General features: G+C 40.2%; 1 protein-coding gene across 5 annotated transcripts in view; it reads right to left on the bottom strand.

Moving 5' to 3' along the window:
* Positions 1–27,428, bottom strand: part of tln1 (talin 1) — a 268,749-nt gene that overhangs the window by 26,534 nt on the left and 214,787 nt on the right. For all 5 annotated transcript variants that reach the window (XM_060820768.1, XM_060820686.1, XM_060820997.1 and 2 more), the window contains 12 exons: positions 22,751–22,840; positions 19,809–19,931; positions 17,704–17,847; positions 17,435–17,596; positions 16,944–17,084; positions 15,449–15,630; positions 13,722–13,854; positions 12,120–12,221; positions 10,843–11,013; positions 8,472–8,621; positions 8,106–8,207; positions 7,902–8,021 (listed from right to left, as the gene is read on the bottom strand). In XM_060820768.1, coding sequence (XP_060676751.1) covers positions 7,902–8,021; positions 8,106–8,207; positions 8,472–8,621; positions 10,843–11,013; positions 12,120–12,221; positions 13,722–13,854; positions 15,449–15,630; positions 16,944–17,084; positions 17,435–17,596; positions 17,704–17,847; positions 19,809–19,931; positions 22,751–22,840 — 1,620 coding nt within the window. The remainder of the gene's footprint in view (positions 1–7,901; positions 8,022–8,105; positions 8,208–8,471; positions 8,622–10,842; positions 11,014–12,119; positions 12,222–13,721; positions 13,855–15,448; positions 15,631–16,943; positions 17,085–17,434; positions 17,597–17,703; positions 17,848–19,808; positions 19,932–22,750; positions 22,841–27,428) is intronic.

Genomic DNA, 27,428 nt, shown 5'->3' with positions numbered 1-27,428 from the left:
ATTGCTTTGCCAACTTTCAATCCAGTCCAATATTATCAAAGTGGCCAAACCATCTCAAAGTTGACAGTATGGCACAGGGTCCTGTTCTTCTCAGCTAACACATTATCTGGAAGGAGACAATGTGACAACTGCACCATAAACTTTTTCAAAGTATGAATTTCAAGTCATATCTCAAAATGCAATCATTTTCTAGGAGGATACGAAATAAATAGGTCTCTCGGCATTCGCACCAATACAAACAGGTTCCATTTTGGAGTTTATTCACAAATTGAATGTATGCAAGTTGGAACACAATGCAAGGCAATATAAAACAGTTAGAAGTACTAGAGACGTTCATATATCAGTTCATTAAAATTTTAACCCTGCATGGGATCACATAGGTAAGGTGTGCATTCATAAATCAGGGATCCCCTGTACCTGGTGAATGGGGCTATATAAAAGTTACTCTCCAAGCTATATCATGCACATTATTCAAAGAACAAACTATGCTCATAAAAAGATACAAAAAATGTTAACAACACAGGGTATTTGCATCTTAAATCTGAAAGATGTACAGCATTACATTACTGGTAAAGAGCTAAGAACTAATTGATAGGTGCCACTGCAGTGAAGTTGTTAAACACCAATGAAGCAGTACATCAGCCTTTCGAAAAAAAAGATTGTACTTGATGAAATTCAAGCATGTTGAATATAAAAATTATTATTTTGAACTTACGGGAACCAGAAAACAGAAAAGAGAGTTGTTAGCCCAGTTAACCAAGCAGCTGATTTGTTCAGTGAGTGAGAATCTGATCAAAACATCCAAAAGGGTCTACAGCCTGGTTAACAAAACTACATTTTGAAAGCAAGTAGACTTTTATAGTAGTAAGGGGATGTAGTCTGCTAGAACTAGTTGATTGTCTTTGAGATGTTGTCAAGACATTTCTTGGAACTCTGTATCCTAAATTGATGATGGACCAGTTTGAGCCAAAGGGCCTGTCTCCCTGCTGTAGGACTCTATAACTCTAATTATCGTCTTTTGCCTCTCCCATGCGATTGCACTCTGCAATCTTGACACATCCAGTGGTGGTGGACAATTAACTTACCAAAGGAGGTTGCCCCACAAACATCCTGATCCTCAATAATAAGGAAGTCCAGCACATCAGTGAAGGCTGAAGCATTTGCAATGATTTTCAGTCAGAAGTGCCAACTGGATGATCCATCTTGGTCTCCTCCAGAGGTCCCCAGCATCATAGATACCAGTTTTCAGCCAATATAATTCACTCAATGTGATGTCAAGAAACAGTTGGAAGCACTGGATATTGCCAAAGCCATGGGCCCTGACAACATTTAGCCAATAGTACTGAAAATTTGTGCTCCAGAATTTGCTGTGCCTGTAACCAAGCTGTTTCAGTACAGCTACAACACTGACATTTACCGAACCATAAGGAAAATTTTCCACAAAAAACAGTGTCAATCCAACCTGGCTAATTAATTCCCCATCAGTTTACTCTCAATCATCAGTGAAGTGATGGAACAAGACATCAAGCAGCATGTCCTCAACAATAACCTGCTCAGTCACACCCAGTTTGGGTTGGACTAGGGCCACTCAGCTCCTGACCTCATTACAGCCTGGATTCAAACATGAACAAAGAGCTGAATTCCAGAGGTGAGGGGAGGAGAGAGGAGAGTGACAGCACTTGACATGGAGGTTGTATTTGACAGTATGTAGTGTTAAAGAACTCCAGCTGGTACTGAAGAAAAGAGCTAAAAGTGTTGGGAATAAGTCAGCTCCAGGACACATTTGCAAGCATTCCTCTGGCCCAATCATCTTCAACTGCTTCAGTGAACCTTCCCTCCATCATAAGATTAGAAGTGGAATGTTTTGCTGATAATTGCACATTGTTCAGCACTATTCATGATTCATCAAATACTGAAGTAGACCATGTTTAAATCCAACAAGACCTGGCAAACTATGAGACCACATCTGGACTACTGAGAACAGTTTTGGTCCTCTTAAGGAAATATACCATTTCGTTGAGTTGGGAGGGGAGGGGTGGTGGTGGCGACGACATTCAGAGAAGGTTAACTAGTTTGGTCATTGGTACAGAGGAACTGTCTTACGAACAAAAGCCAAACAGGTTGGGACTCTACACGTTGGAGTTTAGAAGAATGAGAGGTGATCTCCTTGAAGGGGCTTGTCAGGGTAAATGCTGAGAAGATATTTCCCCTCATAGGAAAGTCTAGGACCAGAGGGCATAGACTCAGAATAAAGGGAGGCCAATTAATGACTGAGATAAGAAGGAATTTCTTCTGTCAGAGGGCTGAACATCATTGGAACTCCTTGCACCAGAGAGCTGGGACAGAGTTCTTCGATATTTAAGGAGGAGACAGATTCTCCATGAGACAGGGAATGAGGGGTTACAGGGAAGGGCAGGAAAGTGTACTTGAGGCATGATGGATCAGTTATGATCCTATTGAATAATACAGCAGGCCTGAAGGACCAAATGACCTACTCCTGCTCCCATGTTTTATGGTCTTATGGCTGAAAAGTGGCAAGTCTTGCCACTTTTTTTTTGAGTGGGAGCAGCAGCTGAATAAAAGTGAACCCGGGAGACTACAGCTAAGGTAAGACAGTTTGTTTTAAAATTACTTACCTGTAGCGGGCAGCGGTGTTTTTTTTTCTCTCTCTCTTCACAGAAAGAGCGGGAGCAGCAGAGGAAGTGACGGCGAGCAGAGGGGCAGCCGGGAAGGAAAGCAGTGAGTATACAACTCAGGAAGGCAGCTAAACCCGAGATTCTACACCTGTAGTATCTCCCACCCACCCTCCTCTTCTAACCTTCTTAACTACTCTGGGTTTTTTTTAAAAGGTAAGGATTTTTTATATCTTTCCTAGTGACTAGTTAAAAAATTTACTTTTTTTTGTGTGTGTATATATATTATTCGTTTTTTAGGGAAAAACTATAGCAGAGAGGTATCAGAAAGTATTCTAACTCAAACTTGTACAAAGTAACTAAGTAATTAACTAACTAAGCAGAGATGGCTGGGCAGGTGATGTGCTGTAGCTGTATGATGTGGGAGCTGGCTGATCCCATTGTGAACGGCAGTGACCACATCTGCAGCAAGTGTTGGTTGCTGGAAGAACTCCAGATCAGAGTTGATGATCTGGAATCTGAGCTTCAAACACTGCGGCACATCCGGGAGGGGGAGCGTTACCTGGACGCTTTGTTTCAGGAGGCAGTCACACCTGGGAGATTAAGTAATTCACATTCAGCTAGTGATCAGGCACAACAGAGTGTGACTGTAAGTGAGGCAGGTAGGGGGAACCTGAGTTCAGGAGTGGAGGAGCCTCAGCCCTTGACCTTGTCCAACAGGTACGAGATTCTTGCTCCCTGTTCGGATGAGGAAAAGGGCTCTGGACAGGATGCGCCAACTGACCAAGGCACCATGGTGCAGAAGGCCATTCAAGAGGGGGGAGTTAATAGACAAGTAGTTGTTATAGGGGATTCTATAATTAGGGGGACAGATAGTATCCTTTGCAAGCCAGATCGGGAGTCTTGCATAATGTGTTGCCTGCCCGGTGCCAGTGTGCAGGACATCTCCGACCGGCTTGAAAGGATATTGGAGCGGGAGGGGGAGGATCCAGTTGTTGTGGTCCACGTTGGTACTAACAACATAGGCAAGACTAGGGTGGAGGACCTGTTTGGGGATTACAAAGCACTAGGCAGGAAATTGAAGCACAGGTCCTCAAGGGTCATAATCTCCGGATTACTGCCCGAGCCACGTGCCAATTGGCATAGGGACAAGAAAATTAGGCAAGTAAACACGTGGCTAAGGGATTGGTGTGGGAAAGAGGGATTCCACTTCATGGGGCATTGGCATCAGTTTTGGAACAGGGAGGGATCTGTACCGTTGGGACGGTCTCCACCTGAACCGATCAGGTACCAATGTTCTAGCGAAGAGGATAAATAGGGTGGTCAGTAGGACTTTAAACTTCTGAGTTGGGGGGGAAGGGGAAGTGAAAGCGACAGGGAGTATGGCGTTAAATGGAAAGATAAGCAGCAGGATAGCATGTGTCCAGGCGGATTTAAAATTGAGGCAGACTGAGAATGCAGAAAAAACCAAGGATAACTTAGGACATCATATGACTTCCAACATCTCTAATGATAAGGAAGTTAGCATTAAGGCACTTTACCTGAATGCTCGTAGCATTCATAACAAAGCTGATGAACTAATGGCACAGATAATAGTGAATGATTATGATGTGGTAGGCATCACAGAGACTTGGTTACATTACAGGGGGGTCAGGACTGGCAGTTAAACCTCCATGGTTTTTCAACTTATCGAAAAGACAGAGAGGTGGGCAGAGGGGGTGGGGTTGCCTTGTTAGTTAAGAACAAAATTAAATCAATGGTATTGAATGACATAGCATCGGATGATGTGGAGTCTGTGTGGGTGGAATTGAGGAACCACAAGGGCAAAAAAACCATAATTGGAGTTGTGTATAGACCACCTAACAGCAGTCAGGACCAGGGACGCAACATGTACCGGGAAATAGAGAAGGCATGTCAGAAAGGCAAAGTCACATTGATCATGGGAGACTTCAATATGCAGGTGGACTGGGTAAATAATGTTGCTAGTGGATCCAAAGAAAGGGAATTCATGGAATGCTTACAGGATGGCTTTTTGGAACAGCTTGTCATGGAGCCCACAAGGGAGCAGGCTATTCTGGACCTAGTGCTTTGCAATGAACCAGACTCTAGAAAAGATCTTAAAGTAAGGGAACCCTTAGGAAGTAGCGATCATAATATGGTAGAGTTCAGTCTGGAGTTTGAAAGAGAGAAGGCAAAATCGGATGTAATGGTGTTACAGTTAAATAAAGGTAATTCTGAGGGCATGAGAGAGGAACTGACAAAAATAGACTGGAAGCAGAGGCTAACCGGGAAGACAGTAGAGCAAAAATGGCAGGAGTTTGTTGGTATAATTGAGGACACTGTACAGAGGTTCATCCCCAAGAAAAGAAAGATTATCCGGGGAGGGATTAGACAACCATGGCTGACAAAGGAAGTCAGGAAATGTATTAAAGAAAAAGAGAGATCCTATAAAGTGGCCAAGGACAGTGGGAAATCAGAAGATTGGGAAGGATACAAAAACAAACAGAGGATAACAAAGAGTGTAATAAGAAATGAGAAGATCAAATATGAAGGTAGGCTAGCCAGTAATATTAGAAATGATAGTAAAAGTTTCTTTCAGTACATAAGAAACAAACGACAGGCAAAAGTAGACATTGGGCCACTTCAAACTGATGCAGGAAGCCTAGTGATGGGAGATAAGGAAATAGCAGGAGAACTTAACATGTACTTTGCGTTAGTTTTCACAGTGGAAGACATGAGTAATATCCCAAAAATTAAAGGGAGTCACGGGGCTGAGTTGAGTATGGTTGCCGTTACGAAAGAGATAGTGCTAGAAAAGTTAAAAAGTCTTAAAATTGTTAAAACTCCTGGCCCCGATGGGATACATCCTAGAGTTCTGAGAGAGGTGGCTAAGGAAAGAGCAGAGGCATTGGTTGAGATCTTTCAAGAGTCACTGGAGTCAGGAAAGGTCCCGGATGATTGGAAGATGGCTGTTGTAACCCCCTTGTTCAAGAAAGGATCAAGACAAAAGATGGAAAATTACAGGCCAATCAGCTTAACCTTGGTTGTTGGTAAAATTCTAGAATCGATCATTAAGGATGAGGTTTCTAAATTCTTGGAAGAGCAGAGTCTGATTAGAACAAATCAACATGGTTTTAGTAAGGGGAGGTCATGCCTGACAAACCTGTTGGAATTTTTTGAAGAGGTAACAAGTAGATTAGACCAGGGAAACCCAGTGGATATGGTCTATCTAGACTTTCAAAAGACCTTTGATAAGGTGCCACATGGGAGGCTGCTGAGCAAGGTGAGGGCCCATGGTGTTCGAGGTGAGCTGCTGGGATGGGTTGAGGATTGGCTGTTTAACAGAAGGCAGAGAGTTGGGATAAAAGGTTCTTTTTCAGAATGGCAGCCGGTGACGAGCGGTGTCCTGCAGGGTTCAGTGTTGGGGCCACAGCTATTCGCATTATATATTAATGATTTGGATGAGGGGACTGGGGGAATTCTAGCGAAGTTTGCCGATGGTACGAGGTTAGGTGGACAGGCAGGTAGTACTGAGGAAGTGGGGAGGCTACAGAAGGATCTAGACAGGTTGGGAGAGTGGTCCAGGAAATGGCTGATAGAATTTAACGTGAGCAAGTGCGAGGTCTTGCACTTTGGCAAAAAGAATAAAAGCATAGACTACTTTCTAAATGGTGAGAAAATTAGTAAAGCCAAAGTACAAAGGGATCTGGGAGTGCTAGTCGAGGATTCTCTAAAGGTAAACATGCAGGTTGAGTCCATGATTAAGAAAGCGAATGCAATGTTGTCACTTATCTCAAGAGGGTTAGAATATAAAAACAGAGATGTGCTATTGAGACTTTACAACGCTCTGGTTAGGCCCCATTTGGAGTACTGTGTCCAGTTTTGGTCCCCACACCTCAGGAAGGACATACTGGCACTGGAACGTGTCCAGCGGAGATTCACACGGATGATCCCTAGAATGGCAGGTCTAACATATGAGGAACGGCTGAGGATCCTGGGATTGTACTCATTGGAGTTTAGAAGATTGAGGGGAGACTTAATAGAGACGTACAAGATAATACATGGCTTGGAAAGGGTGGACGCTAGGAAATTGTTTCCGTTAGGCGAGGAGACTAGGACCCGTGGACACAGCCTTAGAATTAGAGGGAGTCAATTCAGAACAGAAATGCGGAGACATTTCTTCAGCCAGAGAGTGGTGGGCCTGTGGAATTCATTGCCACAGAGTGCAGTGGAGGCCGGGACACTAAATGTCTTCAAGGCCGAGATTGATAGATTCTTGTTATCTCGAGGAATTAAGGGCTACGGGGAGAACGCTGGTAAGTGGAGTTGAAATGCCCATCAGCCATGATTGAATGGCGGAGTGGACTCGATGGGCCGAATGGCCTTACTTCCACTCCTATGTCTTATAAGTAATGACAATTTCCAACAACGTACTCTAACCATCAGGCCTTGATATTTAATAGTATTACTAATCACTGAATCGCCCACTACCAACATGCTGGGGCTTCATTGACAAGAAACTTAACTGGACTAGCCATATAAATACTGTGGCGATGAGAGCAGGTTAGAGGATGAGATTCCTGCAATGAGAAACTCACTTTCCGATTCCTTGTCCAACAGCCACAAGACAAGTCAGGAGGGTGATGGAATGCTCAACACTTGCCTGGATGGGTACAGCGCCAACAAAAAAAGTATGACATCATCCAGGACAAAACAGCCTGCTTGATTGGTATATCTACTCCCTCCCTAATGCTCAGTAGCAGCAGTATTTACTACCTACAGGAAACTCACTAAGGTTCCTTTCAAACCCACAATCATTACTAAGGACAAGGACAGCAGCACGTGGGAACAAGGGAAATTTCCCTAAGTCACTCACCATCGTGATTTGGAAATATACTGCCATTCCTTCCTACTTACAGAAAATCCATTGTAACAGTTCAGAAAGTTAGCCCACCTTCTTAAGTGAATTAGAGATGGACAATAAATGTTGGTCCAGCCAGTCAAACTTTCATCCCATGAATTGGATAAAAACAATGGCGCTGTTGGTTGGCCAGCAAATTGGAGAGGTATGTGTGTCGATGTGTAGGGTGATGAAGGGAATGAGATTGTGTTGTGTACAAATCGCACTGTTGACAATACTGAACAAACTTGCTGGATGAGTTTAAACATTTCCCCAATTATCACACTCAATCTTGTATGCCATGATATACAATTGTATGCAGAAATAAGATACTCCATATTTTGACAGGCAGCACAGCACTGAGTTACCTCCTCATTTTCAGCAGTTATAGCTGCAGGTTTGGCTTCTTGTGCCAGATGCCCATAGTCATTGGTAAGTTGGTTGGCCAAAGACCCCAGTTCATCTGGATTGGTGGTGGATTTAGTAACCTATGAACAGAATTTAAAATGAGAAACAGCAATACAAGTTCAAACAAAGCACAATGAAGTCAAATCTAAATGATTGACACCCACCATTTCTTGAACGGTTACAGCAATAGCTTTGGCAGTCTTCACCATGGTGGTCTGGTAGTCAACAAATGAACCATCTGGCTCATCCGGAGCACTTTCATCGATCTAGGTTTAAAGCAAAAATATGCAAATTCCTGTTGGTACCAATGCAAATAAAGCAGCTATTGACGGACAATCTGAAATGCTCAACACTATCCATATTACATTGAAAACTGCAGAGTTACAAACATGCGTTTCCAATAGTACGACTGATAACTATGATTAACAACTAAAAGGTTTTCAGTTTTCATGCTATGGATGAACCAAACAACATCGCATATGAGTTTTTAACACAGTTGTTAAGATTTTATAACACGATAACGATCTCACCTTGTTTATGGCCTGGTTGATGGCATCCACCATTCCACTCACAACACCCGCAGCACTGGCTGCATCGCTAAGTGTTCCTGACAGGTCCTCCACAGCTTCCTTCATCATCTGCACAGACTCATCCAAAGCATCCTGTGTTTGAGCTGCTTGCTAGAGGAAAAAAGGGATAAATGTTTGATGCCACTTCAGCACACAAAATACACAAACTAAACCCCATTATGGTAGTTATAACATTGTGATTTTAAAATGCTCTATCTAATTTTGCTCCTTGTGACTGACCTCTGGACCTCCCAATACAGAAAAGTCATAACAGGTTTTACAGCTTCGGGTCATTATATCCACGTCAGTCATCAAATATCTATCCACCCTAATCCCATTTCTCAGCACTTGGTTGGCAACTTTCTATGTTTCAAGTTCTCATCGAAATAGTTCTTAAATGTCTTGAGGGTTCCTTCCTCTACCATTCTTTTAGGCAGTGAAAAACAACATTTTTCAAACCCCTCCAAATTTCCTACTCCTTACTTTAAAACTGTGCTTCTGAGTTACAGATCCAACAAAGGGGAACGTTTCTCCCTGTCAACCTTGTCTATGCTCCTCCCCCATCCGAAAAGTTTTTTTTTTATCCCTCTAACCTGGTCCTCTCCTCAGCCTTCTAATGCTGTGAAAGAAAAACCTCAGCCTATCCAGTCTCCCTTCACAGCTGAATCACAGCTATTCAGTCAATATTACTTCTTCACTTTCTCAAGTACAATCATATCCTTCCTATTGTGTGACAGCCAGAACTTCAGCTGTGGCCTATTATATGCAGCTCCATTATAACCATCTTGCTCTTGCATTCAACACTTAAATTATTTGGAGATGCTGGTGTTGGACTGGGGTGTACAAAGTTAAAAATCACACAACACCAGGATATAGTCCAACTGATTTAGTTGGAAGCACTAGCTTTCAGAGCGCTGCTCCTTCATCAGATGGTTGACCACACAACCACCTGATGAAGGAGCGTCGCTCCGAAAACTAGTGCTTCCAATTAAACCTATTAGACTATAACCTGGTGTTGTGTGATTTTTAACGTTATACTTAACGAACAAAGGTAATTATCTCATATGCCACCTTAACCACCTTATCTACCTGTCTTGTTGCCTTTAAGAAACAAAATAGTTTCTTTTCAACCATGCCTTTTAAATTTTAGGTTAGATTAGATTGCCCAGTCATCTGCAAAACCCAAAACAAGAATGAATCAAGTGTGTGCAATTTGCATTCATAACGGAGCCCCCTTTGGCATAATTCTGGAGAATGCATTTTTTTGCCTTACCTAAACTAATATAGCTTTCTTGAGGTTCAGTGCTCAAAATCAAAAGCAGTTCTTTAGTAGCTGACAAATGTTCAATACAACCCACTTGAGATAAAGATCATCAATTCAGTAAGCTTTAACTACTTTTTGTTAAAGTGTACAAAAGGCTTTTAATCATCTATCAGTCATATTAGATGGAAGCAGTGTGTTACGTTCTGAATAGATTTTATGCTTCCTGAATATACACATTTTTACATTTTCCCAAATTTTATTTTATTTGCCCAATATGTGTTCATATAATATACATGCATCTGTTTGTGGCCTACTTATGTCCCCACCATAACTTACATTCCTACCTATCTTTGGAGATATATGGAATTCTTGTCTTTATCAGTAAGGACAGAGAATACATGGAATCAGTTGTTTGGAAAACATGGTTGGCATGGATGAGATGGACCAAAGGATCTGTTTTTGTGCTGTGAAACTATCTGGCAGGTGGTGCTGGAATTGTATAAATTTAGTTTGGCCATAGCTGATGTAACACATGCAGTTCTGGTCACTGCCGTATAGGTAAAAAATTATTACACGAGAGGTTACTGAAAAGATTTATAAGGATCCTGCCCAATAGATTTTCTTGTACTTCAGAGGTTAATATTGTCATTAGTGTGTCATCAGTCCTTCTGTTGAGAGATGTAAAGTAAGGGACAGTTTTGAGGTAAAGTTTATTTCAGCTAAGAGTGGTAGAGATAAACGAACTCACTATTTAAAAGGGTAACAGAGGAAGAAAGTGCCAGTATTTATGAAGTACTTGGATATGTTCGTGAAGTACTATATCCTAAAAAGCTGGAAAATGAGATTAGGTTGGACAGCTACATGCCAACTGATGCAGGAACAATGCACTGAATGGCCTCCTCATGTGCTGAAAAATTTCTATGAAGCAACAACTATAGAGATGCATAACTACCCTCCTCTGTGTCTAGGCTGTAACGGTCTGCATGTGCTTAAAACAAACAATTAGGCATTTGCAAACATAACCCAAATATGGCCATAAGCCTTAAATTCCTGAGCACATATGTTTACCTTTGGATTGCCGCCTGCTTCTTTAGCTGTGTATAACATCTGAAGTGCAGATTCTGCCAGCGTCTTGGTCTGGTCCAACAAATTCATCTGCTGCTGATGATTGACAGCCTTTGATGCTGCACCAATTGAGGCCATGGTAAGTGGCTCAAAGTAACTCACCATTTGAGATACCTGTAAAGTTTGTGACATACCCAACCATGAATCAGAAAAGATACTAATTCACTACTGAAGTGTACATTTTGGCAGAAGCACTCAACTGTTTAAGGTAGGATACTAAAATCAAGTACCGAACACTGGAAAACATTTTAAACTTATTCTCTAAAACCTTTGAATTCAAATGCAAACAATGCATTATTTTTGAATATGGAATAGAGGAATTATTAAAAAATCTCAGATTACCAGTATACATTCGAAGAACATGAAGAGAACTGCAAGCACCTTACTTAAGCCTTATTTGACAATAGTAATATTGCTACAGAAAATCATTTAAATCACTTGAGGCCAATGAAGTCAGAACCATATGGAAATGTTACTGTGAGAATAATGTTCGCCAATACATTGGCTTTCAATTCATAATGAAGATAAGGTATTTCTAAAGTGTTAAAATATATTTCAGTTTGCAGTGTTCTTAATCTGGTTTCCGGGAGCTCACATCCCAGAGTCAATTCCTTACATTTGCAATGCTCAATATAACTTGCTTATCCTGGTGACAAATTTGTAAATACCCAAAACTGTTAGGTTTAGGGGAACTGTATTTAGCCAAGAAAGTAAAAACCGGCTCACACATATTAGTCATCGGGAATCTAAACATTAAAGAAAATACTAATACAAAAGTTAGCAGCAACTGAAGGATTTCACGTGTTCTCCTTTAATTTCAGTCTTCAACCTTTTCAATTTTGCCCTTCTCTCTCCTTTGAGCTCAGCACAGGAAGAACACAAGAGGGGTGCTCACTTTCTGAAATGTTTTCAAATCAAAGCATCTGGGCTCTACTTTGTACTGTTCAAAAATCTCTGACTGAGATGAGGGTCTCATGGGTAATTGGCAAGTTGAGTCATAATGTTTTGAAAATTAATAAATGACTCCAGTAATGGATTGAAGTGCCTATTTCTTCGATTTTGAGTAAACTGTCTCAATGTATTGCCCTCCCACAGCTGACTACACATGGTTTTGTACTCAATAGCTATAAGCTTTAATTTTCTACATTTTATTTATAGTTTTAGAAAGTCCACACTTTCTCTGTTACAGAGGAGATGCCAGGAATTTATTGTCCTTTTACCTTGTGTCCTAATTGTGAAGCCTCAGCCCGAGCTGCAGTTGCAACAGGATCAATGAGATTGCTGATTTCTTGAACTGCTCCAGCCATTTGGTCATGTAATGCCTAGTGAAAAATTGGAATAAAAAGTTCAACTTCAGAAGCGACAAAGCAAGGTGACAATGGCCAGATTTTTAAAAAATATAATTTACTGATGTCACTTAAGGAAAATTGATTGACCAAAGCATCAAGAAAAATTCACCAGCTCTTCCACAAACTAGTGGCACAGTATCTTCTAAAAGCAACTAAGGTGGCAAACAGGACCCTGGATTGAACTTGTCATTTGAAATTCTGCATTCTCTAACTCTATGGGACACCTTCACCACTGGGAGTGCCTATCTGCTCTCCCTACTCCTGTCCAGTCTAGGACTTGAACCTTCAACTTAGTGAGGCAATGAAGACCTCTAAGACATTGTTCGTAGCAATTGCTGTTTGAGAAACCACGTGCTCATTTTCACATTTATTTTCTGCTAAGTTCCTTACCTTCGGATTTAGATTTACACTTTACCCTGGTCACCAGATCAGGTCAAACTTAAACTCATGGAAATACTGCCACAATAAGTGTTTAAGAGGTTGGCTAACATAATAGTGCATCTCATCCATGTATCCACAAAACTGGCAAGTGCCAGTTTTTACGTGTGTGGGGTGTGCACGCGGGGTAGGGACGTGTGCGCGTGCGGGAGAGGGGGTAGATATGCATGCGCGGGGTGGGAGTGTGAGAGTGTGCGCGTGTCCGAGAGTGAGAGAGACTGCGTGCGCGCGCGTGTGTGTGTGTGTGCGTGGAGTGAGTGAGTCTACGCATGTGCGTGGACTGAGTGAGTGTGACAGAGAGAGAGAGAGAGAGAGAAGTGCGTGCATTTGGTGGCAGGGGGAGATGTGCGTGCATGTGAGATGGAGGGGGAGGGGAGTGTGCGCATGTGTGTATGGGTGGAGATGTGCATGCGTGTGGGGTGGGTTGGGGGGAGATGTGTGCGCACATGGGCACGAGAAGACATGCCTCTGTGGGGGAGTGGGGATGTGTGCACACGCGGGGGGGGGTATGTGCACGCGCGTCGGGGGGCATGGGTGCATGCACTGGGGTGTGGGGAGATGGGTGCTTGCGATGGGGGGGGAAAGAGAAGATGGGTGCGCGCGCTGGAGGGGGGCAAGATGGATTCATGCGCTGGGGGGGAAGATGGGTGCGTGCGCTGGGGGGGGGAGAAGATGGGTGCGTGCGCTGGGGGGGGGAAGATGGGTACGGGTGCTGGGGGGGGTTGGGAAGATGGGTGCACGTGCTGGAGGGGGTAGGGGAAGATGGGTGCGTATACGGAGGGGGTGAGAGAGGATACATTGTGTCTTGGGGGGGCGATGTGGCTGTATGGGGGAGGGGAGAGATGTGTGTTTGGGGGTGTTGCGTGGATCAATGGTATTACACATTGCTGTATTATGCCTTTGAATTTTGCCACACATTTTGCAGTAAACAACGATTTCTGCTGTTTTCACACATCTTTATATTGAAACAATGAGACACAGAAACATAACTAAGTTGCAGAAGATCATCAAGTGAGGAAAGCAGATGCTGCTCACCTCTTGAGAGATGCCTTCCCGTGGTGCCAACTGCTGACTAATTGCTGCCAAAGATGCCTGGTCAACATCCTTGATGCATTGGTTAAGAACATCAATAGCTTCATCACATTCTCTCTGTCCAGGGGCTTTATCTCTGAAACCAGAAATAAAACATGCAGCATTAATATCATGTTGATGTTTATTATTACACAAAGACCTCCCAAAGCTTTGGAGTAATAAATTTTGAATCATTATTTATCCTAGATCATTTCAATATCGTCAACACTTATTGAAGAAAACGCTACCGATAATTTTAGATTAGATTGGATTATCTACAGTGTGGAAACAGGCCCTTCGGACCAAGTCCACACCGACCCTCTGAAGAGCAACCCACCCTGATCTATTTCCCTCTGACTAATGCACCTAACACTATGGACAATTTAGCATGGCCAATTCACCTGACCTGCACATATTTAGACTTTGGGAGGAAACCCATGCAGACACAGGGAGAATGTGCAAACTCCACACAGTCGCCTGGGGCTGGAATCGAACCAGGGACCCTGGAGCTGTGAGGCAGCAGTGCTGATCACTGAGCCACCGTGCCGCCCTAGGTTTTAGGGGGGAGATATGCGTGAGAGAGGTGGGTGAGAGGAGCCAGTGTAAGTCAGCAAACATCAGGAAATGAGTGATTAGAGTTTGGTGCAAGTTAGTACGTGAGAGGCAGAGTTTATATTTAGAGTTTATGGAGGATGGAAGCTGTATTTTGACATCTTTGCTAGGAACAAGGTCCATTTCAATAAAGCAAGTCAGATTGGAAGAACATATATTTAAAGGCAGCTGCAGCAAAAATAGCTGCAAATGAGACAAGTCAGCTGTTCATTAAAATTCATCTAAACACATCACTATTGTCATATTCAGGATTCAAATTTAAATTTGATTCAAATTCAAAATGTAAAAATATTTCACCTAACAAAATTTAATAGAAGCATTTACAAAAATAGTGTGAACATCAAGGCTGGAGAGTACAACTGTATCAGAAATTACAAAGACAAAGCCCAAAGCACAGAACAGATCACTGTGCTTGGTTGTGTTTTAACATGTTTTTGACATAGGATGACATGCCAGGTCTGAGAAATTTAAATCTGGGATCGTTTTTAATATTGATGGCCCTATTTTTCATGCAAGTTTTGTGGCTATGGAGTTATATTAAATGACATTATGGACATCCACTACTGCAACTCACGGCAGTCTAAGTAAAACTGGGAAGAGTTTGGTTAATAAAATCATCAGAAAAACTAATACAAGATCGTGCTTTTTATAGAAACAGACTTTCCACCATCCTTTGATTTATCCTAAAAGGCCTAGCAAGACACATTGTCCTTTATAGTCCGTGAATACAAAATAACTAACATGAGCACATACAGCTCCTTTAAAGGAGGACATATCATTGGAGTATATACTTTATTTGGAATGGATTGTCAATAGATGGAACAAGCCAAATAATTTAAAAAAAACACTGGGAATGTATTACCGCATCTTACAATAATCTACAGGAGCAAGGCTGAGGAAATTTAAATTTATTCAAAATCTCAGATCAATATTCTAAATACTTAATGCAGCACCAGATAATTTTTAAAACTGAAGTTGTTAGGGCCAACTTTAAATAAAGAAGGAAACAAACTGTTACACAAGCAAGCTTTAGTTTTAAATACAAAGCCTCAAAACAACTGTTAAATGGAGGGAGGTACCTGATGGAAGTTATAAGTTTCTTGATAGAGTCAGAGACCGTTCGAGAATGTCCAGCCAAGACAGACCATTTTGGTGGGTCTTTTGGGTTCACAGCAAGGGAGCGAGCAGTTTGAATGAGACCTGTTGAACTATCCAGCATGGTCTTTGCAGCCACAACAATGGGCTCCATAGCTTTAAGTCCCTGCCACAAAAATGCAAAGATATGCATACATTGTTAGGAAATGTAAAGGACTATTCACATTATTTTATGGACGTTTGCTGAAATAGTCAAAAGTAGAAAGAGCTAGATATTTGGTGCCCTCATATGGACAAGTACTGGAAATTACTGAAAAGCTAAAAAGCTGAAACTGACACAGAAAATATCACCACTTCTGGCAGCATCTGAAGTGTCTTGTTGGACTCAAACCATTAACTTAGTGTCTCTGTATAGATGTTGTCAGAACTGGTGAGTTTCTTCCAGCATTGCATGTGCGCATGTATGCATTATTGGAAATTATTCAGTGATTATCTGCTTGACTGCGCCATTTAATATTTTATGCAAAAGGTGTGAACAACTCATGCAACTACCTGAGCTAGCCTTTGCCTTTAAACCAATTGTATAAGACTGTTGAGGGTAGTTTGCTTCTCTCAGTTCAGTGTGGTCTGATCTCAGTGTGTAAAACCAGAGACTGGAGTCCAACACCATTCATTAGAAAGAAGGAAAAAAAAGAGTAGAAGACTTGATGCTGACTCCACCATTCAGAGGAATCAAACAGGATCTTCAACCTCCACTTTACTTTTCTTACCATTCTCCATACCTCATGATCCCTTAACACACAAAAACCAAAAGTTCTCTGATGAAGGATTTTTTCCTCAAAAATCTATTTACCTGCTCCTCGGATGCTGCCTGACCTGCTGTGCTTTTCCAGCACCACTCTAATCTTGACTCTGATCTCCACCATCTGCAGTACCCACTTTCGCCTACACCAAAACCCTGTCTACCTCACTCAGAAATCTATACAACTGTGGAGGATCCATAATCCTCTGGAATAGGGAATTTCAAATATTTACGACTTAAGTGCAGAAAGTTATTTTCATCCCAATACTCAATGATTGGCTTGGTATCCTTAAACCGTGCCACTATGATCCAGATTTCACAACCAGGGAAACCACCTTTCAGGGTCTACCTTGTTAAGACTGCTCAGCATCTTAAAACTGAGACACTTCAATAGTATATTAGAGATAAATACCTCTAAAACTAGACAAGGTATTCACACTTCCATTCTTCATCACTATCAGCTCTGAATTTATTACTGTTGCCAGCACCAATTAGGTAGATTCTCAGGAGATCTCAAAGTATGATTTTTCTGTCATCACTAGCTTTTTTTGGCCAGCGTTTACAGAATTGACGTGAAGATTTACACATTCTTTTAAATAACAAATGAAGACACTTGATATTCATGTGAGTCAAAGTACTTTTTCTACAACATGGAAGTAGTTTTGTCTATAATATACCTCAGGACTAATCTGAGCTGGAACACTGACAAACTCTGGGTTGGAAGCAAAAGCTGTCAGATTCTCCACTGCTTCAATTAGAGGAACAGTTGCAGCGCGGCAGTTCTCACGGTTCTCATCTGTAAATGTACCATCCAGTGCCTATGGTAACACAAAATGAATAAAGGGTTAAATTGTTCCAGGTTTGGCAGTTTGTCCAAAATAACATATAAATTACGCCCATATTGAAAATAAGGAATTACCTTCATTTTACAGATTGGATTATGTTTTTTTTAAGCATTAAAATGTACCAATTACATTGATCTCTAATGGATCAAACTCTGAAAATCCGAGAGCAGATGGCACTCTAATAAATCCACCACATTCTAACTGAGCAGTAACTTTGTCTAAGAAATAAGACTGACTTTTCCATGGTCAATTCATGACTAGCCAACTAAACCATAAACAATTTGTTACCAAACATCTTTCAGCAAACATTTTTTGGGTGATACCTTGATTGCTTTCACAAGGTTGGCTGTACTATTCGCCACCTCCTTGGCTGATTGAACAAACTGTCTCTTAGCAACAGGATTGGAAGTCTTGGATGAAGCTAGTCGGCAGGCGTTGCACAAGGCAGAAGTATGTTTTGCAACGATAGTGGCAGCAGACAAGACCTAAGTTGAGAAAAATAAAATGAGCCCAAGACTTCTCTCAATGATCTGTGGTGCTTCAAAAGCAAGTTTACAGATAAAAACGTCAATAAGATAAGAATTGACATTACCTGTGACTGTATGCAAGCTGGATCCACTAGGTTCTGACAAGCCATTTGGATCGCTTGATTAGCTCGTGCAAACTGTGCTGGGTCTACTAATCCTTGCTGACCGGCGTGGCTGTTGGGATCAGAGATTCCTACAAGGTATGCTGCCTGGGGGTTAAATTTTTAAAAGATATGAAATCATATTTAAGCAAATATAATTGTCAAATTTCTGTCCCCTCATAAGTTTCTTGCTACCTTCAATCTTGCGGTTATAAAAACAAAACAATCAAATTTCACACCCCTTTTATCAGTCTGGCCAAATGTGAAATTAAACATTTATATTTTCTTTCTTCACATCCATCAGAAATGTCACATGGCAAAACAACATAGTAATGCCTGAGCTAAACAAAATCGGCAAAGTAAAAGGAAAGATACAGGGACCTTTAGCTTAATTCATCAGCTAAATGATTTGAAATTTTTAAAAATCTATTTATACTTCTTTTAATTGCAAGAATTTATATTCCAGTAACTATGAATCATTACTCAGTAGATATGATAATGGTCAAGAATAGAGTGGTGCTCGAACAGCCCAGTCGGCCAGGCAGCATTCAAGGAACAGAAAAATCGACGTTTTGGGCAAAAACACTTCATCAGGACTGTGTCAAGTCAGCAAACACATAGCTGATGCCCAGATGACAACAGTTACTAGTCAAGAGGTTAAATATTTTTAAAAGTCAATCCTGCTTTAAACATATGACATGCCTTAACACACAACATGGAAGTGACTTAAAGGCTCTGCTCATTTTCACTTGGGAACATTTCAGTTTGAAGTAATTTGAATGTTCAGAGTACTGTCATTATTCTACTCTTGAAATGACAATCCTTAATGTAAAGCTCCTGTCAATGCATTTTTGATTTGACATTATTATTTGTCATTCCACTAGATCAGTAGTTTATTCAGATGAAGATTAAGGTTGTCACAATTAGGTCAAAATAAAAATGCAGGGTTATGTGGAGAAAGCTGGGAAGTTTCTCTTGCAGAGACCCATGGGTGTAATAGGCAGAGTGACCTCAGCCTGTGCTGTAGCTGTTCTCGGAATACAAAATTCAAAAAAATGTAATATTCCTTCAGACATGCATTTAGTTAAGAACAGTCAAAAATTATTTGTTGATAGCAAGCTGTATTTGATCAAGTTGCTAATTTATCAAATTGATGCATCCTGATGATTTAGACTTGGGTATAGGGAGCATAATTCTAAAACTTATTAATACTACAAATTTAGATATATTCCTAAACAATGGAAAATAATTTAAAAGACTTGAGATGACAGACAGATTATTGGAATAGGTAAAGATGTGCTTGGAATAATTCAGTTAAATAATTAAGTGTTAATAGATTTTTAAAAGCCATAAAGAACACTTGCAGGAAATCTATTGAAGGGTCTTGATAATCAGAACTACGCACAGGCCAATAAAAAGGCCAATAGAATTTTGAATTTACATAAGGTAAATGCATTAAAAATGCAATTTATAAAGTACATTAATTGAAACCAAAGTGGAGCAGTGTACATAGCAGGCAGGACATTAATGCTATGTAGCAGATAATTTAAACTCATTAGGAGAGAAAACTGAGGTGGTACAGGATATCGGGGTTCTGCCCCCTAAAGAATAGGGAATTGAGATTTATTAAAAGATTTTCATAATTATGAAGAGTTTTACTAGACTATTCTACTTGGTTGAGAAGTCAGAGATGGGGAATCATCAATTAATAAGATCAAGCTCATCAGAAGAGTGAGGGGTAAGGTGAACAAACATTTCTGTAAAGTAGTTGGAACAGGAATACTTCACAAAGTAATAGCAGAAATGAATATACTGCATAGTTGAATTTGAAAAGGTATGCTTATGAGAAACAGTGCATTACTGATGTGAGTGTGCACAGGACAGCAATAGTTGTACATTGCTTGACAAACAGTTGTCACAGATATAATACACTAATCAATGGTTGTAAAGTTAAGAACTTCATATAGATACAACTTTTACATTTGAAAGACCATACTGAACACAGCCCCATTGAGAATCTTCAAGCAGTGCTTTACATGTACTCATACATCTTTTCCACATATATTTACCTGAGCAGCTGCTTCTGTAAGTCCACACAAAGCCTTGGAGCCAGAGCTTACTGAATCACCAAATGCTGGTAGATCACTGTTCTTGGCATTGTGAGAGATTCCAGTCATTGCCTCTCCAAGAACCTAGAAAATTTAAAAATACTTGCACTTATGTAGTGCTTTTCATGACCACCAGATGTCTCAAAACACTCTTCAGCCAATGAAGAATTAATGATCAGAAGTCACTGTTATAATGTAAGAAATGTAGCTGCTAATTTGCATAGAGCAAACACCCTAAATTTTACAATGATCACATAATCCTTTTTGTTGTTATGTTGCTTGAGGCAGTCAACATTGACCAGAGTACAGGAGATAACTCCCTTACCCTTCTTCAAAGAAAGATTATGGGATGTGTCACATTCAACTGTGTGGATAAATGGAGCCTTAGTTTAACATCTCTCTCAAAAGTTAGCACCAATGATAGTGCATTGATCTCTCCATATATATTATTAACTTTTATTTCTGCGCTCAAGTCCTGATATAGAGCTTAAATCCAGAACATTGTGATTCAGAGGCGACTATGCAAAGTTAATCTTTCTTAAATTCAGGCAATGATGGGAAGAACAAGGAAGCTATACCTTGCAGACACAAAGTTCAGTCAGATTTCTTTTGGAGTAGCCTTTCATTTTGAGAGAGGGTTAGTCTGAATATAAGAGGAATATGTTAGTTATTCACAAGAAAGATAACTTCAGCAAGAAAATTTGATTAGTTCTTGAAGTGTGGAAAGTTTGAAATCCCTTCATTGAAATGATGTGGAGGTGCCAGTATGGCAGCTCTATTTTCTTGTTTAGCTGGACAAGATCTTATGGTACAGACCGAAGAGGTACCAAGTATTATTGGGTGTCCTGGCCAACATTCTGTATCATTGTCACTAGTCGTTTACCTAATTTCTTGTCTGAGAATCTTGCTGCATTGGCTGGCAATTAACAGTGACTGCACTTTCAAAAGATTCTAAAGTCTTTTGACTCACTTTGAGGACATGAAATGTCTTTGATAAGGAAAGTGTGTTTTTCAGAGAGCAAGGTGTTGTCAATTAGACATTAGTAACAATCAGACATTCAGGCAAAATTGACAAAGGCAGCAGGAGAATACAGGACAGAAGATTTTCTTCTTGAAGTTGGAATAAGCCTTTTAAATAAGTTGATGAAAAATCACTTAGCACAGAGCATTGCAAAAGTATGAAATGCACTATTTTGCAGGCCACAGATGTGGTGAAACTATGCATGTTTAAAAGACCTCATGAATTACATATGCCTTCAAGAATGGAAGGTAAACTGGGATTAATGTGGTCTCCCAATGGCTAAGAAAATGACAGAGCAAGCCCAAATGTAGCTCACCTGGTCCCATGCAATTCCCCACACAGTTACTTTTTGTATATGCTTGTTTACATAAATAAATACACTAAGGAAAACGAGGGGACTTTAAGTTCCCTGCAATAATAGAATGTGTGTAATGAGAACATTCACAAAATTTGGGCAGGATATGCTTACGCTTTGCTGAAAAAAGACATTTTGCCTTGGCTTTTCACTTTGCACTCATTACGATAGTTTGCAAGAATTACTGAGAGGTTTGAGCTACAGTAGTTTTATGCTGCTACAATGCAGTAGTGACATGACTGGTGCTCGCCATTAACATGATGCAGCCTTCAAGCCAAAAAGATACTATGCCGATCAAACATTTGATGGTACAGACTTGATTGACCAAAAGGCGGCTTCTGTATTGTATGATTCTATGAGCCATATAGTACATGACTTTCAATGCTGGTGGATTGTATCAAACAGCATTTCCATTCAGTTGTTTGCAACAAACAGCACACTTGTAAAACTAAATAGTGTCTACATTGATAGCACTTGCGAAATAATCCCAAATGGCTGACAACCATTTAGGATCACCAGTCAGGCTCTTCACGCAGATGCACTCTGTGATGGTGCATCTGCGTGATCTGGAAGCTACATATATTAGTACTGAGAGCCCTGTTGTAGATTAGATTCTCTACAGCGTGGAAACAGGCCCTTCGTCCCAACTAGTCCACACCGACCCTCCGAAGAGCAACCCACCCAGACACATTCCCTTACCCCATATTTACCCCTGACTAATGCACCTAACACCAAGGGCAATTTATTATGGCCAATTCACCTAATCTGCATAGATTTAGACTGTGGAGGAAGTCTAAGACTGTGGAGGAAACCCACGCAGACACGGGGAGAATGTGCAAACTCCACACAGACAGTCACCTGAGGCGGGAATTGAACCCGGGTCCCTGGTGCTGTGAGGCAGCAGTACTAACCACTGACCCACCATGCCGCCCGTAGCATACAGGAAAAACATGTACACACATTAGATTTGTTTCAACCAAACAAAATAATTGACAGCTATTCTCTGGTTTATTTCACAGGGAACGGTCATAACCAATCTGAGTTAACCTGCCTGGTTTAAAACGAACAAAATTGGTGGTTAACGGTCAGTCATTGTCTACCTGACACATTCCCAATTAGCAATACCTCTCCTAATCACAGTCCACTTGCTAACCAATGAGAACTCCCTTCTCAGAGTATAGGCTTCATTTTCCCTTCATACTGGTATTTCTTGCAAATTGGCCTGTTAAGTGCAAGGTGAAAGGTTTCAACAAAAGTGTATTTATGTTCAACAGTACCAAATTACTAAAAAGATACTTCATTAATCATGCACTAGAGAAATTGAATTGCGCAGTAAAAGTTAACATAAAAAGTGCCAGTAATATAAAGAAACTAAACTTTTTTGTCAGTAATATACCCATAAGTATGTATTCCAAAGTTAACTAAAATCAATTGTCTGTCAAACAAAATAGTAAAACATGCAGGTTGATCTAGTCAATATGTACTAAAGTCAATTGATCTTTGATGAGCAAAGTATCCAGTGCATACCTTGGAATTTTCCATCACACTGTCAATGCAATCAAAGTAAGATAAGTCATTAATGGCCTCAGTAGGATGATCCAGCATTCCTCGGACAGTCTATAAGAAAAGAAAAGCTTTTCAGGTTTCCGTGATATTTCAGTGAAAAGAGTACCCAAGAAAATACATCATAGCAACATAGCAACACATTGTCTGGTACTACTGCTATTTTGCACTATTAAATCTAAGCACAGTATAACTGCTGCTCATTGTTCATTTTAATTAATTTTAGTTATGTAAATCAACCTCCTCAAAGGATTGGTGGGAATTAAATTTGCTTAACCCTTAGATTGATCTTACATTTACAAAATACACAAATGGCCTATTAAATGTGATAAAATAATTGAGACAGTGGACAGAGGAAGAGAAAATGGAGACTACTGGATGTTCCCAGCATGCTTTTCTTGAAAAAAAACAAATATTCAATCGCTAATTTGACATCCTCATAAGATGAATCTGTAATAAAAATCAGGAGAAAAAGCCAAAACTCACCTTTTGATAATCTAAAGCAATTTGAGACCAACCAGAGGTTTCCAACATCACAAATGCCAGTCTCTAACTTAAATTCACTCCACATGGCACCAAGAAAGGATAAGAGGCAGTGCATACTATAAGATATATTAACTCTGGCAACATTTCAGCAATAGTGCTGAAATAGTGTGCCCTAGCACTTGCCACATCCTTAGACAAGCTGTTCTAGTACAGTAAAGACACTGACTTCTACCTGAATGTGGAAAATTGCTCACTGAGGATTGAACAATGTTCAGGACTACTCATGACTCCTCAGATACTGAAACAGTCCATATCTAAATGCAGCAAAATCTGGACAATAGCTTGGTTTGGGCTGACAAATGTTATTTGCCCACTTATACCACACGGTGCCAGAAACTTTGAATGACATTCTGGTTACTAAGTTGACCAATACCAACATTCTGGGGGGTTACCACTGACCAGGAAGTGAGGACTAGCTATACAAATATGGTGGCTTTGACAGCAGTTCAATCCTGTGAGTAACTCACCTCCCAGTTTCTCAAAGCCTGTCTGCTATCTACAAGGCACAAGTCAGGATTGTGATGCATCTCTCCTCACTTGCCTGGATGAATGTAGCTCCAACAATACTCAAGGAGTTTGACACCATCCAGGAGAAAACAACCTGCTGAACTGACATCACATCCACAGACATTCTATCGTTCCATTGCACAGGAGTGACTTTGCACACCTTCTACAAGATGCACTGCAAAAATTCACCTATGCTCCTTAATTGGCACCTGCCAAACCCATCCTCTATCTCCATCAAATGAACTGTAGCAGTTCGAGGTGGAAGCTCACCACATCCTTCGCGTAGGCAACTAGGATTTGGGCAATAAATGCTAGCCCATCCCTAGACCCCCACATCTCAAATAATTTAAAACAATACATGCAGCACATTGAACAACCCACATTGAACATGCCCTAAGAACATAAGCAACTGACAAAATACATATAATACAAACAATTACAGATGACTAACCACTGGCTCTGCCAAGTGAGAATGAAAATCCACAACACATGCTTCCTGCAGTCAGCTGAAATCCAGAAGTTAAAGTCTTTCTAGAGTTCTCCAGACAACAGCTCCAAGAATTATTTTATTTTTAACCCCGAGTTTTCTTCAAAATTGATTTGTGAGAAATCAATTCTGATCCGAACAGTCTCAATATAAAAATAGCTGTAATTTTTCACGGTTACAGCCCACACACACCAGATGCACAACACATTTCTTCCTCTCTCCAACTAAGTGTTAGAGAACTTGATTAATCAACAAGAAAGTTGGCCAGTCTCAAATCGCCTTATATTGTCAAAAGGGGAGTTTTAGCTATTTCCACTGATTGCTATTACTGATTACTAGGAGGAGGATACCAAATTGGCAGCAATTGAACATTTGTTTTTTTTTAAATTGATGTGCAATGAAGAGAAAATGTAAATTTATTTGGTCAGCTTAAATTGCAGAACAAAAGTTTCTGCTCCACTTTCAAAAGTTACAAGTTTAAAAAGGGATAGCACAAGGTTATTAATTTGTTTAAGTGACAAAAAATGGAATCATGAAACTTTTCTCCCCCAGACTGCAAGCATGCAAACAGACAGAAGTGTTTCCCAAGGATATGTATTCTTATTGATATATATTAATGACCAGCAGCTCAGTATTAAAGGACAAAATTTTAAAGTTTTACTTATAAAAGACCACATGACCAGAAGAATAGGAACAGGAGTAGATAATTTGGCTGTTTCACCATTCAATAGGATCATGACTGATGTGACATTCTTTACGACTACTTTTTCTGCATTTTCCCAGTCACCCTAGACTCTTCTAGTGATCAATATACCACAACCTTAAATATACATAAAGGCTGTGCCCACACAGCTCTTTATAACAAGGAGTTTCAAGGACTCTCGACTCTCGGAGATCATCTTAGTGAATCTTCTCTAAACTGCCTCCAGTGAAATAAACAGCTCTCAGTCCTCCATGCTGTCTCACCAACATCTTAAACAGCTGCAAAAGGACTTTGCTACTCATAACCATTCTGCTTGAGATAAGGGTCAATACTCCACTAACCTTCTTGATTATCTGCTGCACCTGTGTTTCATGCTCAAGTACACCCATGTCCCTTTATATAGCTTTCAACAGTTTTTCTCCATTTAAATGTTATTCTCTTGTTCAATTTGGAAGGGAGACCAAAACAACTTCACATTTTCCACATTCTACTTTATTTGTTAAGTTATTAAGCAGGCAAAAGTTATGTCTCTGTAAATTGTCTGCATCCCTCTTGCCTTTCCACTTGCAAATTTGGTTACACGACATTCATTTCCTTCCTCTAAGTTGTTAATGTACGTTGTAAATACCAGAGGTCCCACAGATCACAGGTCATCAAGCTGGTTCCTAAGATGGTTGGGAACCTTAGGAAGTGTTTTAGAAATGTAAAACAGAGAACATCCATGGACTAGGTGTTAACTATTTTCGATAAAGTCAATCTGAAATATTAATTTTCTTTAGTGTCTCTATAGATGCTGCCTGGACCAGATCACTTCTAGCACTTTTCATTTTTGTTTCATGTTTCTAGCAGTTGTTTATTTGAATATCTAAACTGCTCCAGATCAGGCTTCATTGTAATTAAGATCTTACAATATTAAAATATTACATCCACATTTATTTCCAGTCAATATTTGCCATCATAAATGACCAAGTTTACATTTACAATAGGAACCAACCTGTTAAATCTCTCATGCTGCAATGTCACCCTCCAGCCAATAATATAGTTTTGCTTCTTAACTCCTCAGTCTTTACTGTATCAAATCTCTTCATTATTACAAGTACTTTCAGAATTTTTTTCAGCTATCTAAACTTAAACAATATAAACCAAATTTAGAGAACCTGTCCTCAGAATTAAATAATTTAGAAACTGGGCATCATTCTGGTGAATCTACTCTGTCTGCTCCTTTGTGGAGTCAAAACTAAAGACACTGTTTCGCATAGTGCGTGTTTTGCGATCAAGGCTCTGAACAACCAAAGCATCACTCCCTCATTTTCCCCAGTTTTCTTACCAGGCAGACAAAAATCTGAATTTACAACCTTTTACAAATAAAATGTGCTTTTGAAAAACCCTTTAAAGCTATTTTGTTTAGATACATCGAAGTGCATTGGAAGTATTATTTTCTAAATCTGATCACAGCAACCAAGCACCACCTACTCTTTGTACTTAAGCAATCACTGCAGTCATGCTCTAAGCTCCTGACTAAGTAAGACCACAGAGCCCAAATAGCCATAAGAAAGTAAAAGGCTACAGCAGGTCTTATTTGATGAGATAGTCTACAGAGGGCTACTTAAGAGCCCATGGTGTTGGGAGTAGTATATTAGCACGTACAGATGATTGGCTAACTAATAAGAGTTAGATTTGAGATGAAATGGATATTTTAAATGGTATATAAAATGGATGGCAACCTGCAATCAGTGCTGGGGCCACAATTATTTGCAATATTTATGGAATAAGACTTGGGTAACAAACCTGAAGGTAATAGGTGGAAGGCAAGTAGTGAGGACGACACAAGGAGCCAAAAGAAGGATATAAACTAGTTAAATCAATGGGCAGGAACTTGACAGATGGAAAACGTGATCAAAATGAGGGGATATGCATTCTGGCAGAAATAATAGAAGAGCTGAATATTAGTTAAGACTGCAAAAAAACCTGCATTACAGAAGGATTTGGGAGGCCTTGAGCATGAATCATAAAAAAAATAGCATCTAAGTTCAGCTGATAATAGTGAAGGCAAATGGAGTGTTGGTCCGTATTTCAAAGAAAATGAACATAAATTATGGCACCTTGATAAAACTAGATAAGGCACAAGTCAGACCGCATCTGGAAAACTTAACAGTACCGGTCCCTTATTGAAGGAAGAATATCTGGCATTTGAGATTCACTAGGTTAATCTCAGGTATGGAGGTAAAGGTTGAGTAGGTAGGACTTTGCTCCTCTCTTATGGTCTTGTGAATATGTACTAGCACTTAAACATCTTTGCATGGACTGTAAATTATGAAATTATGCATAAATTGTTGATTTAAACTGAAAAAATAAATTCTCCAAAGACCTGCTGAAGTACACACTGAAAACACAAGGAA

The sequence above is a fragment of the Hemiscyllium ocellatum genome, chromosome 1, assembly GCF_020745735.1.
Source record: "Hemiscyllium ocellatum isolate sHemOce1 chromosome 1, sHemOce1.pat.X.cur, whole genome shotgun sequence".
In the NCBI taxonomy this organism is placed as follows: domain Eukaryota; kingdom Metazoa; phylum Chordata; class Chondrichthyes; order Orectolobiformes; family Hemiscylliidae; genus Hemiscyllium; species Hemiscyllium ocellatum.
The sequence above is the reverse complement of the archived record's forward strand: the minus strand, read 5'-3'. Positions and strand labels throughout refer to the sequence as shown.